Below are 19,766 nucleotides of genomic sequence, written 5' to 3' on the forward strand. Positions count from 1 at the left end.
AGATTGCTAGCCTCGTAAGTATTGCAGACAATTTCTAATAAGACTGTAACAGGTCACTTGTAAAAGGCATACAGGTTCTATGTTTTAACTGGTAAGACATGCCAATGTTCTGTAACGTGTAGCCATGTGAATCCCTGCTGGTACGATACTCCTACTAGACGTACCTGTCACAGTCGAGTCCTGTATACTCCATGCTACACAGACATCGTCCAGTACCCGCCTCACATTCTCCTGTGTACTTGGCACCCTCGCACACACACGCTGAAATACAAGGAGTTTACACAAAATCATATCCATGTCAACTTATATTCAAACTTGTGTGAAGTTGAAATATTTAGTTCCCTGACTTGTGAAACTTTTACTCAAAAGACACTAACTTACAATGTTACATTTAAGTTATACTGTGATATGTCCCACCAACTTTACACTGCTATATTGAACAAACGTATACTGTTCCACTGTCCAATCCTTCTACATTTGTGGTAAATAACATAAATACTAATAACGTTTAAGGAATAGTTTAGAATGATCTAAATGTTGTCAATGTACACACCACTGTGTACCTGTCAAATGTGTTATCTATCTTTTAACAATGGTCAAACTGGAATTCATAGAAGATAGATTTTCACAGGTTTTTTAATAGTGGAACTCTTTTAAAAAGGAGACTCATTTTGAATTTTCTTTATGGATTGGCTATTAATTATATCCTTAATGATCTGTGGTACTCACGGGTACAGGCCTCCGGGGAGTCGAGTGGTACACCGTACGGGTTGTAGTACCCAGGTACACACTGGTGACAGTTCACACCCATAGTGTTGTGCTATAAATAGAAAGTCTCCATCAGAACAACCTCCTTACAATGGTGGTAAGTTACAGAGTCTGATACGACTGTTTACTGTAACACTGACCATGATCATGCTAGGCTACATCAGAAATAAAGTTCTGTAAGTAACAAAATTTCTCTTTCTGTCATACCACTTCTTGACAGGAACTTACTTTAAACTCTTAATGAAAATCCTCATTTTTTCATATTGATGGCGATTCTGAAATATCAGGTCTCTGACAGCATTGCCATGCAATCCTGCTCATTTAAGACAGACCTATATTGTAATCGGTGGGACAGCGCCCCAGCATGGTTACGATATCTAACACCCCAGTTTGATCTTTATTGTATGGGACCTCTTACCGACACAGGTCTGACAGAAAGACACTTGATGTACAAAGTCAGCCTCGGTAAGAGACCAAATATGGTGTACTTCCTAAAACTCACGGGAAGGACTTCCCATCACAAAACCTTCATTATAATGGAAGCTCACAATTCTTGGAATCTCAATTTCTGAATGCCTTCAGCAAAACCTACAGATTGAATCACTGTGATTTTGATTTGGAACCTTTACTTTCCATCCTATTTAAGTTTTGAACCATTCACCCAGTTTCAACAATTCAAAATCATTGGAGATATAACATTGTGTAGCTACCCGACAGTTCTGACAGACGCCTCCTCCGATGTAGTTGCCCTGTACGTCAATACTCTGGCCGAGTTTGTCCACCTCTTCATCGTAAACACACTCGTCACTGTGTCTGTAACACTGGCAGGCTGAAAAGACAAACATAGAATTTGTTTTCTCCCTAAAAGTCAATGCATAACTATAAGATTAATAGTGTGATTTACTTAGTTTCAGTTCAAGGAGCAAAACCTTTTTTTAATAATTCAACAACATTGTCATTTGGTCTTTATAACATGTGATGTCACAGCTGTCACAAGCTATAACATGTGATGACACAGCTGTCACAAGCTATAACATGTGATCTCACAGCTGTCACAAGCTATAACATGTGATCTCACAGCTGTCACAAGCTATAACATGTGATCTCACAGCTGTCACAAGCTATAACATGTGATGTCACACCTGTCACAAGCTATAACATGTGATGTCACAGGGGGCACAAGCTATAACATGTGATGTCACAGCGGTCACAAGCTATAACATGTGATGTCACAGCTGTCACAAGCTATAACATGTGATGTCACAGCTGTCACAAGAACTTGGATGGTCATATTATTAGATCAAGGAACAAACACCGTATTTAAATGGCGATTCTCTACGAATCAGGAGACGATATATAATAGTGAAATATCACGAAACTCTAGACTATCCAGTGGAGACAACTGTTTATGAACCTGTCACTTACTTTCACACTGGAAGACTTTGTCAGTGCGTCCCGGCATCCATTTTTTCTGTATGGCGTTAGGACAGCAGCGGTCACACTGGTCGCCACACGTATTGTGTTCACACTGACACACAAGCTTGTTAAGGTTCAGGGGGTCGCTCCTCACACAGCTCTCAGCGTGACCGTTACACACACATCGGCCGCCGATTGAGATGTCCTTGATACTGTAGTAATACTGTAACATACAATCATCACTTAACCAGGGTTCTTTAATCGACAGAAATCTACTCAATGATTTACTTTGTCATCCAAAGGTCCATTATTTCAAAGCTAGAACTTTCCTTCTATTTTCTTAAATCTTTGAAATTTTGCCAGTTTTTCATTTATTTACTGTTGATTGGGATCAGTTGAACACTTATATTTTAATGTATTCGTATTGTAAACAAATTCTTTACAAGGAAAAAGCTAAAGCCTTTTTCCAGTATCGATTTGTTTTAAATTATAAAATTTAAGCTGTTTCAATGCCCCATCATAATTTCAAGCATTTTTCAAGGTCCCTTCGAACCCCTTTCAATTATAATTCATATCTTAAACTGTTGAACATCAATATGATGACATCTGATCAATTTTACTGACACTTTTTTATTTAAATTTGGCTCAGATCCTATAACACTTCAGTTTATTTAAAATAAATCAAGTTTCCAATGATTAATTGCTATAAAAAGGTCTCATATCTGTACTTAACCCTTTCACCCCTATGTAACTTTAGTAGACTCTACCATGCATTGATATGGATGAGTCCATTATGGTCTATGGTGTTGAAAGGGTTAAAAGTGAAATCAACATATCACCAGCTTAACGGTACTAACTATATATATATCTCTATATTAAGATGAAGGTTAACAAAGTATTTATACCATATAATGAAGTTTGGAATTCATTTTTTTATCTTTTGTTCATTTTTGTTGAAACAATTTGACTAGATAGATATCATTGCTTTATTTTGGTACTTGCCCGCCGAGTAGTGGTGGGGTCCTGACGCGCGACAGCCATCAGATGTCCCAGCAGTGTTTTGGTTCGAAGCAGACGTAGTCGGACATTGGTGGCTTTGGTCCAGTCCTGAAGCGTCTCCGCGTATGAAAAGTTCATGGCATTCGGGCGGTTGTTCACCAGGGACACGACAATCTGGTGAAACAAAACCAGGGTTCTTTTGAAAAATAGAAAATTGATGTTCTGTGCCTAATGACCCATCATCTTTGCTGGATATTTAAATCACATATTAAACAGACTTTATTTATTGATTAATACATTTTATGATAATTACTCTTTTCGTGTAAGATATCAAGTATGTTCTGTTTGTTAATTAACACCTTTTTAAACATTTGTGGATCACATACTTGTTGCAGCCTATAGGTAATGCCAACAACTATTCTACGAAATTTAAACAATATTTTAAATCAAAATTTCGCAATCAAACTAGTAAACTAATATAGAAAAGGAGACGAAACCTCTAAATTTGTCCCCTAGAACTTTGAGTTAGAGGCCCTTGTCTGGGTACATTTTAAACCTATTGATAGAAGAAATTTTTATATCAGAGAGTAAATTCCAGATTTTCATCATATCCCTTTTTTTCTCCCTTTTCTTGACAAAGGAAACAGATGTTTTTCGAAAGCTTTTAAAATAAGTTTTCAATTCCTGTTTGTGTTCATAAAAAACTTAGCCTTTATAACAATTTATTATTTTCCATGTGAAATTTTCTGTCTGTTCTGATAATCTTTTCAGAAGATTACACATTTTTCATGTGATAACAAAATAGCATAATGTATTCCACCATTTCACAATTTATTTACATTTGAAATTTAATTTTTTTTTATGCATATAGTTTTGCCAATGATTTTTAAATTTGGATCCAGGTTCAATTTCCAAAAAAAAACATAAATCCCTGAAATCCTACATTTCTTTTTCTTTTCTGTCAAATATAAATATTTATAATAACTCAATGTGAACATGTCCACTTCATCACATTCTAAAACAAGCATCTAACTTCAACAAACCCTAAACATGCAAGTTTAGTAAATAAATGTAAGAAATATGGTCATATATGTCATAATTCCACACCCTCTAAGGTCCCAACATTTGTATACAATATGGTTGACCTATATTTTGTGAATTCACACGAGGAGTTTAACCTAAAGTAGTTAGTTATCCCCTTACGATGTGACCTAGTTTACCATACTACTTTGTATGTATAATACACTACATAAACTTTTCTGTCGAGTCAGTGGGTTTTCGTTGAAATGAAAGGCAGTCTCATCTCTCCCTTTTGTTGGTGGTCATTTGAGGCCTCCCGACATACAACACCCGGGAGGTCAATGTTTTCTTTAGTCATACTGTTATCTGAGGTAGAAAGATGACCCCAGAAAAAACACAACGTTTGTCCTTTTATACATTTTCAAGGTGATTTTAACTTCTCGTTAGTGTTAAATTTCCAGGTAATGTATATATTTACAGATAATTTTGCCATTCTTGTGCTCAAAGATTGAAACCAGCCTTAGGTAAACGAGAATTCAACAAGGATTACTTCAGAACAGACAGGTTTATATAGAAATGTACACCCTGATCCTAGTTTGACATCTGGTTAATACAGTTTTCTGGATATGTGGGGGTCACTTTAGACAGGGGACACTCAAGTGTTGGAAATAAGATTTATAGTTATAGTTGTTTTCCAGTAGTTCCTCTACACCGGACTCTATTATCCATACCTAAGTTTTTAACATTCACTTCCTATCATAGCTGCTTTATAATTATAAAGCATGTCCTGAACATGAACGGAAAGAGCCAATAACTCATGAAATAAGATCGTGAACTTTCAAGAAAACAGGTCTTGAAATTTAAAGAAAAAATAACAATTTAGCTCTGAAATGAGAGATCCCTTTTCTTAGTCCTGTATTTTTATTAAATGTGGATTCAGCTGAAGTGTGTCTTTATCAAACTACTCCCAAACCTGTTCATATCCTACTGGCGATTCTACACACACAATCCTTTTCATTGGGCAATATCTGAAGAGTCTAGATAGCTGATGTATATCTAACTTAGTCAAAACACAATGCATGATCTCCCTACTATTTATTTTCAGTGGAATGTATATATAATTTATAAATAATCATTTATATACATAACACTTCACTTGGCTTCAAGTCAGACAAGAGGCTCAACGGGTCTGTATTTTGAATTTAATTGCTTTTCAGCTTTTTACTTAAAAAAATAACCAGAACCTACTTTGATGACCATAACCCAAACCAGACTTGATAACAATGTGCCTGGAGAGACCCCCCACCCCCAAAATCTGGGCTCTGTCGTCACACCAATCAAAGTAAAATATCAACACCTGTGCATGGGTCAAAGTTCAACTTGAGCTAAAGTGGGTATACACATTTTACTTTGAATATTTGCTCAAGTTGGTATCTCAAAGCAAGTGGTCTCCAACAGGGACAACCCCATGGTTCTAATCGGGACAACCCCATGGTTTTTAATCGGGACAACCCCATGGTTCTAATTGGGACAACCCCATGGTTCTAATCAGGACAACCCCATGGTTCTAATCAGGACAACCTCATGGTTCTAATTGGGACAACCTCATGGTTCTAATAGGGACAACTCCATGGTTCTAATCGGGACAACCCCATGGTTCTAATCGGGACAACCCCAGGGTTCTAATCGGGACAACCCCATGGTTTTAAACGGGACAACCCCATGGTTCTAATCGGGACAACCCCATGGTTCTAATCGGGACAACCCCATGGTTTTAATCGGGGAAAACCCCATGGTTCTAATTGGGACAACCCCATGGTTCTAATCGGGACAACCCCATGGTTCTAATAGGGACAACCCCATGGTTCTAATCAGGACAACCCCATGGTTCTAAAAGGGAAAACCCCATGGTTCTAAGAGGGAAAACCCCATGGTTCTAATCGGGACAACCCCATGGTTCTAATAGGGACAACCCCATGGTTCTAATCGGGACAACCACATGGTTCTAATCAGGACCCCATGGTTCTAATCGGGACAACTTAATGGTTCTAATAGGGACAACCCCATGGTTCTAATAGGGACAACCCCATGGTTCCAATCGGGACAACCCCATGGTTCTAATAAGGACAACCCCATGGTTCTAATAGGGACAACCTAATGGTTCTAATAGGGACAACCCCATGGTTCTAATAGGGACAACCCAATGGTTCAAATCGGGACAACCCCATGGTTCGAATAGGGACAGCCCCATGGTTCTAATCGGGACAACCCCATGGTTCTAATAGGGACAACCCCATGGTTCTAATTGGGACAACCCCATGGTTCTAATCGGGACAACCCCATGGTTCTAATTAGGACAACCCCATGGTTCTAATCGGGACAACCCCATGGTTCTAATAGGGACAACCTAATGGTTCTAATAGGGACAACCCCATGGTTCTAATCGGGACAACCCCATGGTTCTAATCGGGACAACCCCATGGTTCTTATCGGGACAACCTCATGGTTCTAATCGGGACAACCCCATGGTTCTAATAGGGAATACTGGATATGTTAGAGCAGTTGTTTGAAGGTGAACTATCCTGTCAGGTTTTACTCTGCTTCTGGAGGACAATACATGTATTCAGTCTCAAACATTCGTCATACAGTGCTGTTAGACATTATTTTTTATAATAATAAAGACATGTCTGAAATTGAAACCAAATGAATAGACTGTTAATATTTTAATTTGATCCCTTAAAAATGTTTAGTGTAATTGATAATCATTTCCAATTATTTTTATCTTAACTGTCCCTCAAAGTGCAGAATAACTAAATAGAAACCCTTACCTCTCCGTTATCAAGTGGTACGATCTTGGAGAACTGAGTGGCACAGATGACAGAATCGTCGGCGTCCAGATTGGTGTCAGCTTCTACAGAGAAGAACTTGTTACAGTCGCTGGGCGTGTCGGCGAAGTATTGCCACGGCTTCCATGTCTGTCCGTTGTCAACAGAGCGCTCCAGTGCCCAGACCCCTGGACGAGGAGAGTTGGCCATCTTGATGAAGACATAGGCAACATGGAATTCCTAAAATTGAGAGATTACAATTAAAGATTTAAGTTGTTGTATTTTTTATAGCCTAAAAAAAATGTTTTGATGTTTTTTCATAAAAAATCCAGAGCATGTGATAAAAAAGGATCTTACATGAGTTTCTTTTTAATATGAAATCTATGAAACACATAAAGTTTTTATTTTTGCTTTCCATGTTCGATCAAATGAAAAATGTTCATGAAACTCATGTGAAGTGTAAACTCATGTGAAGTGTAAACTCATGTGAAGTGTAAACTCATGTGAAGTGTAATCTCATGCAAGATCCTTTGCAGTAGAGCCAAAATCAATAAAAACAGCCAGAAAAGCTGTTCAAATATCTCCGAGCTTTTATAAATATTCCTTGATTTCTTGTTTATGATTAACGTAGATCCTTGTACATGCAATTTCATTCTGTATTTCAACATTCCTAATACTATACAAGGTGAAAGATTCTTTTAATTTGCCGATAGTAAAGATCACCAAGCTTTAGAAAACTGTGTCCTAGTACATATATACATCATGTGTGTATCTAGGTATAGTTAGCTTTAAATGTGAATCTTTTTATAAATGAAAACAGATAATTGTGTCAAAGTTAGATTGATAGTTTGTTTTGTTGTTAAATTTAATACATTTAAACTGGTATCATTTCATGCTTTGATATTTATATGAGGTAAGCTATTTTTTCTTATCTAACTTAAAGTTAAATTAAAAAGTTTATCCTAGAACTTGAAATATGTCAAAGTAACACAAAAAAGATCCAACGTTTCATGAAATAAGCTTTCATAACAGGGAACAAATTTGAATGGCTAGGATTCGATATGTAATGTGATGGAACTGAAGGTATGGCAGCAGCCTTTAAACCGGAGGTCAAATTCCTTCGTACTTATAACAACTGCAATGTGTTTAAACTAAGCACATCATCCAGAGATTCTAACGTTTGTGTGTTAAGTTTCGTAGGTTATGGAGTATAAATATGGTTTATGATTAAGAAATGGGAACACTATAAACCATCAAATGTACAGAAGAACAATCAAGGTCAATTAACATAGAAAACTACAAAGGACCTGGTGGAAGTTTGGTTTATTTCAGTTTTTAGGTTTTATATTTATCACCGAGACAGGTATTTTTTACTAATGATGCTTTATACACTCAAACATTTGCAAAAAAGGGAGACCCAGAATTTGGATATGCAGGACTTTTGGTTGACTCTTTGACATTATCCCTTTCACTCCTATGTAACTTAAATCAACTCTACCATGCATTGAACTAGATAAGTCCATTATGGTCTACAGTGGTGGTGGCCAAGAGTCAAAGCTAATCTTGGGAAGTGGAAAAGATACTCTAATATGGGTCTAACGAAGCCGTGCTATGAGGAATTATTTGGGTATTTACGGTAAGTACACCACTGCAATCCATTTTATGAGGACAGCCACCACAATATACACAGTCCTAAATTTAGCTCCTACATTAATACACAGATTTTACCTACATGTGTATGTAATTCTTCATCACATACACATATGTAGTTCTTTAACTAAGCTAACTAAACGATCATATGATCATTCTCCTTCTTTATTCTAAATGAAGAATCTTAAAAATTACCCGGAATAAACAATGCACATCAATTTCATGTAAATATCATTGATGCGTAATTTACGTGTCGTAGATTTTATCAGACAACCAGCAACACTAAATTTCTCACTTGATTGTGCAAGTAAATTATACATAATTACCAGTATCTTGTCGTTCCCACCAACTTTAAAAGGGACATTATCATGAACAGGTTATATGCTTGGAAGGTGTGTTATATACCATACTAATGTATGCAAAACTTGTGAAATTTAAAGTCAATGTTCCCCACAATCTGTTTTGAAATGTTATCAACCTTTATTTCATAGACATCTAAATATATGCACAATGAATTCCATGTAATCTGTTCCCTGTGGGATCTTATAATTGGCTCTATAAGAAACAGGTGTACTATAGGAATACGTTTTATTTCATGGATTTTGAACAAAATGGGATAAAAGGTGTATGTCGGAAAGGACAATATTTCAGAATACAAAGGTGTCATATTACACAGGTTTTTGCTGTAGTGGTATGGTCAGATGTAGTGGTACAAATTTGCATGTTGATCAGCAGAATGGGGCGGACAAGTACATGTAGGGATAGGTTTGATGTCTCTTTACATGTAAGTACTTTTTGCTGCCTACCTTTCATCAAAAGATGCTTTTGGGGTGGTCGGGTGACACAGATTTCCTTGGTAGGACGCGAAAAGGTATGGGGTCATCTGCTCGACCACTAGGACGCAAAAAAGGTATGGGTTATCTGCTCGACCACTAGGACGCAAAAAAGGTATGGGGTCATCTGGTCGACCACTAGGACGCAAAAAAGGTATGGGTTGTCTGCTCGACCACTAGGGCGCAAAAAAGGTATGGGTTATCTGCTCGACCACTAGGACGCAAAAAAGGAATGGGGTCACCTGCTCGACCACCAGGATGCAAAAAAGGTATGGGGTCACCGGCTCGACCACTAGGACGCAAAAAAGGTATGGGGACATCTGCTCGACCACTAGGACGCAAAAAAGCTATGGGGTCATCTGCTCGACCACTAGGACGCAAAAAAGGTATGGGGTCACCTGCTCGACCACTAGGATGCGAAAAGGTATGGGGTCACCTGCTCGACCACCAGGATGCGAAAAGGTATGGGGTCACCTGCTCGACCACCAGGATGCAAAAAAGGTATGGGGTCACCTGCTCGACCACTAGGATGCGAAAAGATATGGGGTCACCTGCTCGGCTAAGGAGGTTTTCTCCGGGTACCCCGGTTTCATCCCACATTTACCCCCATCTCACCCTCCACGCACTTACATCTGGGCCAACAAGAGTGATTAATATAAGTTGAAATAACTTGTTTCATAATTGTTGTAAAAAAATAAAGTTTATATATAAAAGATGCTTTCCATAACCTTTGATAGAAATCAAAAAGTTTCTTTTAAATCAAGAATCTTTGTTCCATGTTATAAGGATTTTAATACATTGTTATAACATTTTAGTATAAGACTTTGCTAAGTCAGTATTTTCTGGTACATGTGTCAGACATTGCTAAGTCAGTACTTTCTGGTACATGTGTCAGACATTGCTAAGTCAGTATTTTCTGGCTAAGCAGCTGTAAACTGCTAGTAGACAAGAATATTATCTGTTATAACACCAGAAATCCTGTTGGAACATACACACTGACAAAATATCACACTAACTGCTCAGTAACCATGGCAACAGGGAGATAAGAAATGATATAGATATGTGGGGCAAGTACAGTATCCTATATATACAAAGTATGTAGACATAGACATAATCCCCCTCAGTTCCCCTAGCACTGTGTCAGGTCCAGAGTAGTATGGCATGTCTCACTCCCTGAGAACTCCTAATCATGTACATGTAATTCTAACACTCCCTGAGAACTCCTAATCATGTACATGTAATTCTTACCCTCAAAATACTCCCTGGGAGCTCATCACGCTCTTCAAACATACCCTAATTAAGAGCTCATCATAACACCCTCTAAACAATCCCCAAGAGCTTATCATTACACCTTCTTAAATCTACATGGAGGTCCTGAGCACACCCTCATAGAAGAACTCCCTCTTATTTTGTAAAATGATGACCACATCTTATGGTGACAAGTTTATATAGTGCTTTGAAGTCATGATCACACCCATCAATCACTCCCTGGGAGCTCATCATCATCACAACCTTGTAACGCTTCCTTTGAAGTTTAGAAATCATGATCACACCCATCAATCACTCCCTGGGACCTCATCATCATCACAACCTTGTAACGCTTCCTGTAAAGTTTAGAAATCATGATCACACCCGTCAATCACTCCCTGGGACCTCATCATCATCACACCCTTGTAACGCTTCCTGTAAAGTTTAGAAATCATGATCACACCCGTCAATCACTCCCTGGGAGCTCATCATCATCACAACCTCGAACACTTCCTGTGAAGTTTAGAAATCATGATCACACCCGTCAATCACTCCCTGGGACCTCATCATCATCACAACCTTGTAAAGCTTCCTGTAAAGTTTATCCATGGAGGTCAGTGTCAAACCCTCGGAGGTCTCCATGGAGGTCAGGATCACACCTTCGTAGGTCTCCATATAGGTCAGGATCACACCCTTGAAACTCTCCATGGAGGTCAGGGTCAAACCCTCAGAGGTCTCCATGGAGGTCAGGATCACACCCTCGAAACTCTCCATAGAGGTCAGGATCACACCCTCAAACTCTCCATGGAGGTCAGGGTCAAACCCTCAGAGGTCTCCCTGGAGGTCAGGGTCAAACCCTCAGAGGTCTCCATGGAGGTCAGGATCACACCCTCGAAACTCTCCATAGAGGTCAGGATCACACCCTCGAAACTCTCCATGGAGGTAAGGATCACACCCTCAAACTCTCCATGGAGGTCAGGGTCAAACCCTCAGAGGTCTCCATGGAGGTCAGGATCACACCCTCGAAACTCTCCATAGAGGTAAGGATCACACCCTCAAACTCTCCATGGAGGTCAGGATCACACCCTCGAAACTCTCCATGGAGGTCAGGGTCAAACCATCGAAACTCTCCATGGAGTCAGGATCACACCCTCGAAACTCTCCATGGAGGTCAGGATCACACCCTCAAACTCTCCATAGAGGTCAGGGTCAAACCCTCAGAGGTCTCCTTGGAGGTCAGGGTCAAACCCTCGAAACTCTCCATGGAGGTCAGGGTCAAACCCTCAGAGGTCTCCATGGAGGTCAGGATCACACCCTCAGAGGTCTCCATAGAGGTCAGGATCACACCCTCGAAACTCTCCATGGAGGTCAGGATCACACCCTCAAACTTTCCATAGAGGTCAGAATCACACCCTCAGAGGTCTCCATGGAGGTCAGGATCACACCCTAGAAACTCTCCATGGAGGTCAGGATCACACCCTCAGAGGTCACCATGGAGGTCAAGATCACACCCTCGAAGGTCTCCATGGAGGTCAGGATTACACCCTCATAGGACTTCCTTTGAAATTGTGAACTTGTGACAATATCTCCTATATATATTGGCAGCTGTGCTATAAATTTGTATGATCATACTCCCCAACATTCTTTAAGAACTCATGATCACATCCTCCCAACACTTTCTGGGAGATCAAGTTACTCTAGTTCTAAGCTTTAAGGCTTCGCCCTTTTTCAAGTTTGGAATTTGAACGACTAATGATATTTGTTTTAATGTGTTCCCAGTAGGAACCTTTTTGACAGACATTGACTCTTTAGGAACCTGTGATCACATCCTCCTAAAGTATCCCCAGAACTTATCATCTTAAATCTAATGGAAATACATTGAATTTACAACTGTATATTATACCCAAGCAGATTTCTCCTGCACACGCCTGTATAGAATGATATATACCGTAGTGCCAGTTTTATTTATAGATATGTGTTGGTGTATGTTCCTGCTAGCTGTATACAATGATATATACCGTATGCCAGTTTTATTTATAATCATGTGTTGGTGCAATCATTTTTTACAACACACAGCAAATAAAACACTGATAGCAGCATTAAGAATACGGGACTGTGGATATTTCAATGCAAAATATAATATTGAATAATAATTTTGGTAGGAACATTATTACTGTTGTGATTGGTATCGTATGTGATTGAAGTTTGCTGGCATTGCTGCCCCAGTTAATTATCATATTACGCCAAAATGGAATGTTGGAAACCACTGAAAGTTATTGGCTTTTATTTAACTATTTATCTAAAATACAATAAATAATTATATCAATAAGTAAATTTTAATTTTGTTTATATTACAAAGAGTTATATTTACTACAAGCCAAAATCAAATTATATTGAAGTAAATACCTCATCACAGTGCCATCATTTTTTCAGAGATAATTGGTATATTGGAAGAGTTCTGTTGATACACCGAGACACAGTGAAAAAATTATGATAGAATAGATAGAAAATGAGGATTGTAAGAGGGTTGACAAATAAGCAAGTGGCGTTTTTCAAATTTATTGGGGAATTATGTCTACCTCGTGTAAGATCTACAATATGTGTGTGACCAGAACATCCTAAAATCAAGCCATACATGACTGCATAAATTGTTTTAATATTTTATAACATGTTCCTATACTTCCAGAACACTGTACAGTGGTGAACCCAGACACTGATACAGTACACTGTATTGGCTGTGAACCACAATCACAGGTGTCCACACTTGAAGCTAAACAGAACCTGCTGTTTCAGTAGAGCCTCTTACACATACTACAGTGGAGGAGAAGACTGACCTGGCTGTCACTAACAGTACCCCTTGTAATGGACCAGGCCAGGGGATGCTGACCAGACACACAGACCTGTGTGTGGGTCACTGAGTGTGTTACTCATCCAGGATGTACCAATTAATGCCACAAGGTTCTACCAACTAGCCACTCACAGGGGATCACCATGTACTACAGACACTTAAAACTTAATGGGATATTATACATTCAAGGGTGTTTCAATATTCAGTTTGTAACAAAAAACTTTTCTTTACTTTCCATCCTTATACAGTTAAATCTGTTCATGTTCATCTCTTCTAGAAAATCCTCTCTCTCCAACAGACCAACGGTCTCTCATCCCCACAAACTAAAGCCCATTCATCTTGCATAATTATATACATATATTACAAGACAATCTCCACTACAACCCTTGGAGCCTTGACAGTACTAATCTCATTGGCCAAGGTTTTCTTCTCGTGTTACACAGCGACTGAATATGACGCTTGGATGTCTTCTTTTACTTAACAAAGAGTGTATTCTCTCATTTCATTATATAATATATAGTACTTGTTCTACCTTCATGTTGAGGTTGTATGATTGACTTTGAAGTTTTGTTATTTCCTAGAAATTTGGCTAGCTAAAGGCTTATTTGTACAATTTCATAAAGAATTAAATTATGCTTCATAAGAATCTGCTAAGTAACCTAAGGAAAAGCTTTAAGTTTTTCCCAACTTATGACTATTTCATGAATTTGTAATTATTATGTATGGAATTGAATCTATTGCATATGTTCTCCGCCATTGTACAAGATATTTGTGAAGTGTTGATCAATTATATAATGTGCATTTGGAAATAACTTGAAGTGAACGTTTAGACTGTTGATTGTGCAGTTGAAATTACTACTGGATATATTTATTATTAAAGCACATACCTGCTACCGTAATTATGGATATCACAAAAAGGATGACACCATTATGGTCAGAATGTGTGTGAAAGAGTGATAACTTTGACGAGGGGGAGAGTCAGACAGGGAGAGGTCAGAAAGTCTAATTAATGTCAGTGCCACGGCTGTGTGGTAATCGTGTCAGGAGAGGTTATCTGATCATGATATTTAGATTGTTTTAGGGTTAGATGGTGATTATGAATGAAGGAACGTGTTGAAATTCTATTAGATGTGAAAGTTTATAGTCTGAGAGTCAGGGAGCGAGCTGTTGAGAATTAACAGGTGTTGGGTGTGACCAGAAAGGGGGAGTAGTAAAAGGTTAGTATGCTTGTGTAGCCAGGTGAGGGTAGTTGTGGTACGAACGTTGGACTGACAACGTGTGAGCAGTGAAAGTGTAGCGGTGTACGTATGGACACCTGTATATATATATATAGATGTAAATAAACTGTAAATAGAATTCAGTGCATTGTTTCATAAATATGGCATTAAGGACAAACCATTGGCTCCGTCACATGTGTTTGGTCTTGGTACATATGTTCCTGTATAATATGTGATCAGAACTTGTTTGTTTCTGCTGACAAATGTGTAAACACTAACTTCATTGTATATCTAGATAATCAGTAAATAGAGAGATAGGCATGTGAATTGTTATTAATTGATCCCTGCCCATATATACAACCACTTCAGTATCAAAACACCATTTTAGCCTTTAACGTACCCCTTACAAATAATGCATATGATACGTTGCTCTAAAAGTGAGCTATCTTCCTTTTGATGTGTAATGTGAGGCGTTTTGACTTATTGTATTTGAGATACCTGCAAATAAACATTTACAAATACTTCTATGTCAAATTTGTATTATATTTGTTTAAAACCCTTGTATGTGAAATTCAACCTTTTTATAACCCAATAAAACAGCTCTGTTAAAATAAACATACGAATGCGCAAGCCTCTGTGCATTTTTACTTTATAAATAATACATAAGTATGTAACTGGTACCAAAATTTTACGTTGATGGCAAAGATTACTTTAGCCTGCTTTGAAACTATAAATAACGTAAAAAAGAAACATTCCATATACATCGTTTGTCATGTCACTTTTCATTCAATATCATGTTTTCTGAAACCATTGTTCTACTATATAATCTATGTAGTTTCGTAATGTGTATGGATATGCCGTGGTCATGCTGAATTATATAAAAATGCCAATAAAAATATTTTAAGGGAGATAACTCTTAACATAAAATCACAAAGTGGATAATAATGTGTAGCATGTAACCTTAACTCTAATACAAAACTAATGATATAATATGAAATATAGCATAAAGCCTCAACTTTAACATAAATCAAATTTCACCAATATATAGCATACAGCCTTAACTGTAACACAAATCAAATTTAACCAATATAAGGTAGCATACAGCCTTAACTCTAACACAAATCACATGCATGATTTCAAAGGTAGCATACAGCCTAAACTGTAACAAAAATCACATGTATGACCTGTAAGGTAGCATACAGCCTTAACTCTAACACAAATCACATGTGACAGTTTGACATGTAAGGTAGCATACAGCCTTAACTCTAACACAAATCACATATGACAGTATGACCTGTAAGGTAGCATACAGCCTTAACTCTAACACAAATCACATATGACAGTATGACCTGTAAGGTAGCATACAGCCTTAACTCTAACACAAATCACATATGACAGTATGACCTGTAAGGTAGCATACAGCCTTAACTCTAACACAAATCACATATGACAGTATGACCTGTAAGGTAGCATACAGCCTTAACTCTAACACAAATCACATATGACAGTATGACCTGTAAGGTAGCATACAGCCTTAACTCTAACACAAATCACATATGACAGTATGACCTGTAAGGTAGCATACAGCCTTAACTCTAACACAAATCACATGTGACAGTATGACCTGTAAGGTAGCATGCAGCCTTAACTCTAACACAAATAACATGTGACAGTATGACCTGTAAGGTAGCATATAGCCTTAACTCTTAACGCATATTACATTGTAACGTGAAAGGTAACAGATACCCTTAACTTTAAGGATGTACTCTTCTGAGGTTTCAGTCACGTTTAAGTCTCGTTTTGATCTGGTGTAACAGGTTTTTGTAATATTGAACAAATTATGATAGGTTTAACAGCAAACACACATCTGAAAAACATATAAAAAAACTAGATGTCTGTTGTGTGTAGAACATTTTTAACAAGAATTTGAAAAAATTGACCAATTTGGCGGCCATTTTGAAAAAGTGTATTTCTGTGAATTTCTTGCGCTTCACAAAAAGCAAAATTTCACCTTTTTTGACACTAGATCGATATTTTAAATTGTCATTGTGTCACCATTGTTAAATGTAGCAGGTTCAATTTTGCTGTACAACTTTATAATGTTCAATATGATTAAAATAATGTGAAAAAAAGTGGAAAGTTATATATTATTGGTATTTTTTTTTACATATTAGGGTAACCGAAGCACTTTTGATTTTTGACCCCGAAAAAGGTGAAAAATAACACAAATAATAATGGGACAAAAAAAGAAGCACACCAACCCCCCATTTTTGTGGCTGTTTTAGAAAGAGAAACACATTTTCTTTTGATTCATTGAATACTAAAAAAAGTTTAATACAGTTGTTTTTTATATCAAGCGTTTAATCTGCAAAAAATGGTGAAAAAATGTGTATTTTTTCATTACAAAATAAGGGGTAGGGGTAACTAAAATCGCATTTCTGAGAAAAATGAATAAAATTAAGAAATTTTACTTCCATGATTTAAAAGAAAATAATATTTTTATCAATTCTACAAACATTCATACATATCTGATAACACACTTGGAAGAAATTGTATGAATTTGTTCTGCAAATGGTCAAAACCCGAAAATTCACCTAAAATCACCTATTGTGTTATATTGGTATCTTTGACACACCATAGCACAAAAACGAGCACACCGCCATATATATTTTTTTGCATTTTCTACTATGCCATTATCTCCTTTTTCCAAAAATCAATATAAGAAAGAAAGTTTATTACAGGAATTTTTTGTATTCTCAGAGGTGTACATCCTTAACACAGTCACAGGTATAATGTGTGATTAAGTAGCTTCATAAATATTAGGGTAAGCTTTTAAGAATCTCAGACAACTCTTTTGTAAGTTGTAATTGAGTGTATTTTAACGAAAATTTGGCAGAAACACATGTAATAAAAGGAAGGAAAATTCTTTTTTTTTTATTCAAATTTGCAAATTTTTCCTGTATCAAATTATGTATACAAATATTTAAATATCATTGGGATTGGGGCCAAAGTCAAGCCATAAATATACAGACAGGAAAACTGGGTTATCTTTAGTAACTTGATTTTTTATCATCAGACGATAAAACTGTATTCCACATTTTGATGGATCCTGTAAAACTTTGACCTTTGAAATATTTTGATACTTGAAATCCTCTTAGCTGGTTTACAGAGTGCCTATTTCAGATAAGGGGTTCAGTTGTTTTAAGTATTCTTATCTGCTCAAGTGCCAGGTTGAGGGAGGGAGGAAGGGAGGGGGAGGGAGAGAAAATATGAAATCAATATGAAAGCCGAGAAACTTTTTGTTTCTAGCAATTTACACATTCATTCCATCCCTCCTGCACCACTCTCTTGAATATGCTATCAATTCAAGAATATTGCACACTGCTGACCATTGTCATCAAGCAAATTCAGAAGTCAAAACATAGTTTTTGGTCAAAACACATGTGGAATAGATATGTCCTTTCCGACCCAGGAGTTCAATTTCATTTCGTACAGTCAAAAACATACTTTCAATGTAAAGTCCGAAGTGCAACGTCATAATTTTTTTATTAAAATTTTTGGCCCGATTTCCAATGATATTTATCTTTTTTTTTTAACTAATTTCCCCTCATTTTAAGAAAGGTGGCCTTTCCCAAAATTCTGTGCAAAACCCCTTACATTAAAATCATAAAATGATCGATCTACATAGTTTATATTACATCATTCCCTTGACATATTTAGCTGGTTTATTGGAATGTTAAGCTGGAAGAGTGGGGATAACAGGATAAATATGGTATGTATCAGTGGTCAGCTTGTCCTTCGTTAGGTAATGACCTCTGGACCCCCTGTGGTGAAGCCTCATCATGTGATATCTAGTAAGGGAGGTGGACAATAGGTGTACCTACACCTGGTCATACTGACCATTAGTCATTGAGTACAGGTGTGTTGATCTATCTGTGTATATAGGTAAGGCAGGAACTGACACCTGTTCTGTAATATGATCTAAACTGTTTATAAACTTATTACAAATTTCAAACCTAAATAGACAATCTCATACCAAAATTCTCATATTTATTTATCCCTTTATTCCTTTTCATTTCAACTCTATATTAGAAATAATAGGGAATATTAACGGATATATTGGAAACATCAACAGTACCATGATAATATATAGTGGTATAAGTATACTAAACTTCTGTAAAATCATTTGTCTCAACCTTCTTGTATTAATGAACACACTAAGCCATCAAATCCTGGGACCGATATCTTTGATCGAGTGTAATAGCAGCACATTTTGGTATTACCTGCAGGGTTTTCTCCATATTGAGGTATCTTGTAGTTATAAATTGACCCTAAATTTTGGAATTACACATATTAACACCCCAACCACCATCCCTACTCCAATTTATTTTCAAACCTGGAGAAAACACTGCAGCTGGTACTCTTTGAAAAGCTTGAAAATGACAGTGATTTGACCTTCAACTTCTTGCTGCGACCTTGAGAGTACATACCAGGAAAGAGTAGTCAACATATACCACCAGTTGATAATAAACTTTATTATCAAATTCAATAATTCACACTAGTTCAAAAATTGTTCCTCAAGCATCAAGTGTTTAATCCAAACATTATATACTGTGACCTTGACTAAAGTAATTCCATACCCCCGTCATTTCGCTTTCATCAAAGGATTTCCAACTGTTTAAAAAAAAAAGTTTCTGGACATTCTACACATTAGCTGTGACCTTGACAATAGCAGTGGAAAGTTGGAACTTTAGCTATGACCTTGACAATAAAAATAAATAAATATACAACATTTGATGTTGCGCCCTATCTAGCTAACATAAGCCACTTTGAAACGCTTTGGAGAGTTGGAACTTAAGCTGTGACCTTGACAATAGCGGTGGAGAGTTGGAACTTAAGCTGTGTCCTTAACAATAGCAGTGGATAGATGGAACTTTAGCTG

The 19,766-nt window shown here is 37.2% G+C and overlaps 1 protein-coding gene across 2 annotated transcripts in view; it reads right to left on the reverse strand.

The window, feature by feature from the left end:
• Positions 1–19,766, reverse strand: part of LOC110448329 (laminin subunit alpha-like) — a 92,541-nt gene that overhangs the window by 71,467 nt on the left and 1,308 nt on the right. For both annotated transcript variants that reach the window (XM_021494505.1, XM_021494504.1), the window contains exons 2-7: positions 7,032–7,268; positions 3,187–3,357; positions 2,194–2,407; positions 1,479–1,597; positions 730–820; positions 165–261 (exon numbers count right to left, since the gene is read on the reverse strand). In XM_021494505.1, the coding sequence (XP_021350180.1) occupies positions 165–261; positions 730–820; positions 1,479–1,597; positions 2,194–2,407; positions 3,187–3,357; positions 7,032–7,268 (929 nt within the window). The remainder of the gene's footprint in view (positions 1–164; positions 262–729; positions 821–1,478; positions 1,598–2,193; positions 2,408–3,186; positions 3,358–7,031; positions 7,269–19,766) is intronic.

The sequence above is a fragment of the Mizuhopecten yessoensis genome, unplaced genomic scaffold (assembly GCF_002113885.1).
Source record: "Mizuhopecten yessoensis strain PY_sf001 unplaced genomic scaffold, ASM211388v2 scaffold4001, whole genome shotgun sequence".
Classification (NCBI taxonomy): domain Eukaryota; kingdom Metazoa; phylum Mollusca; class Bivalvia; order Pectinida; family Pectinidae; genus Mizuhopecten; species Mizuhopecten yessoensis.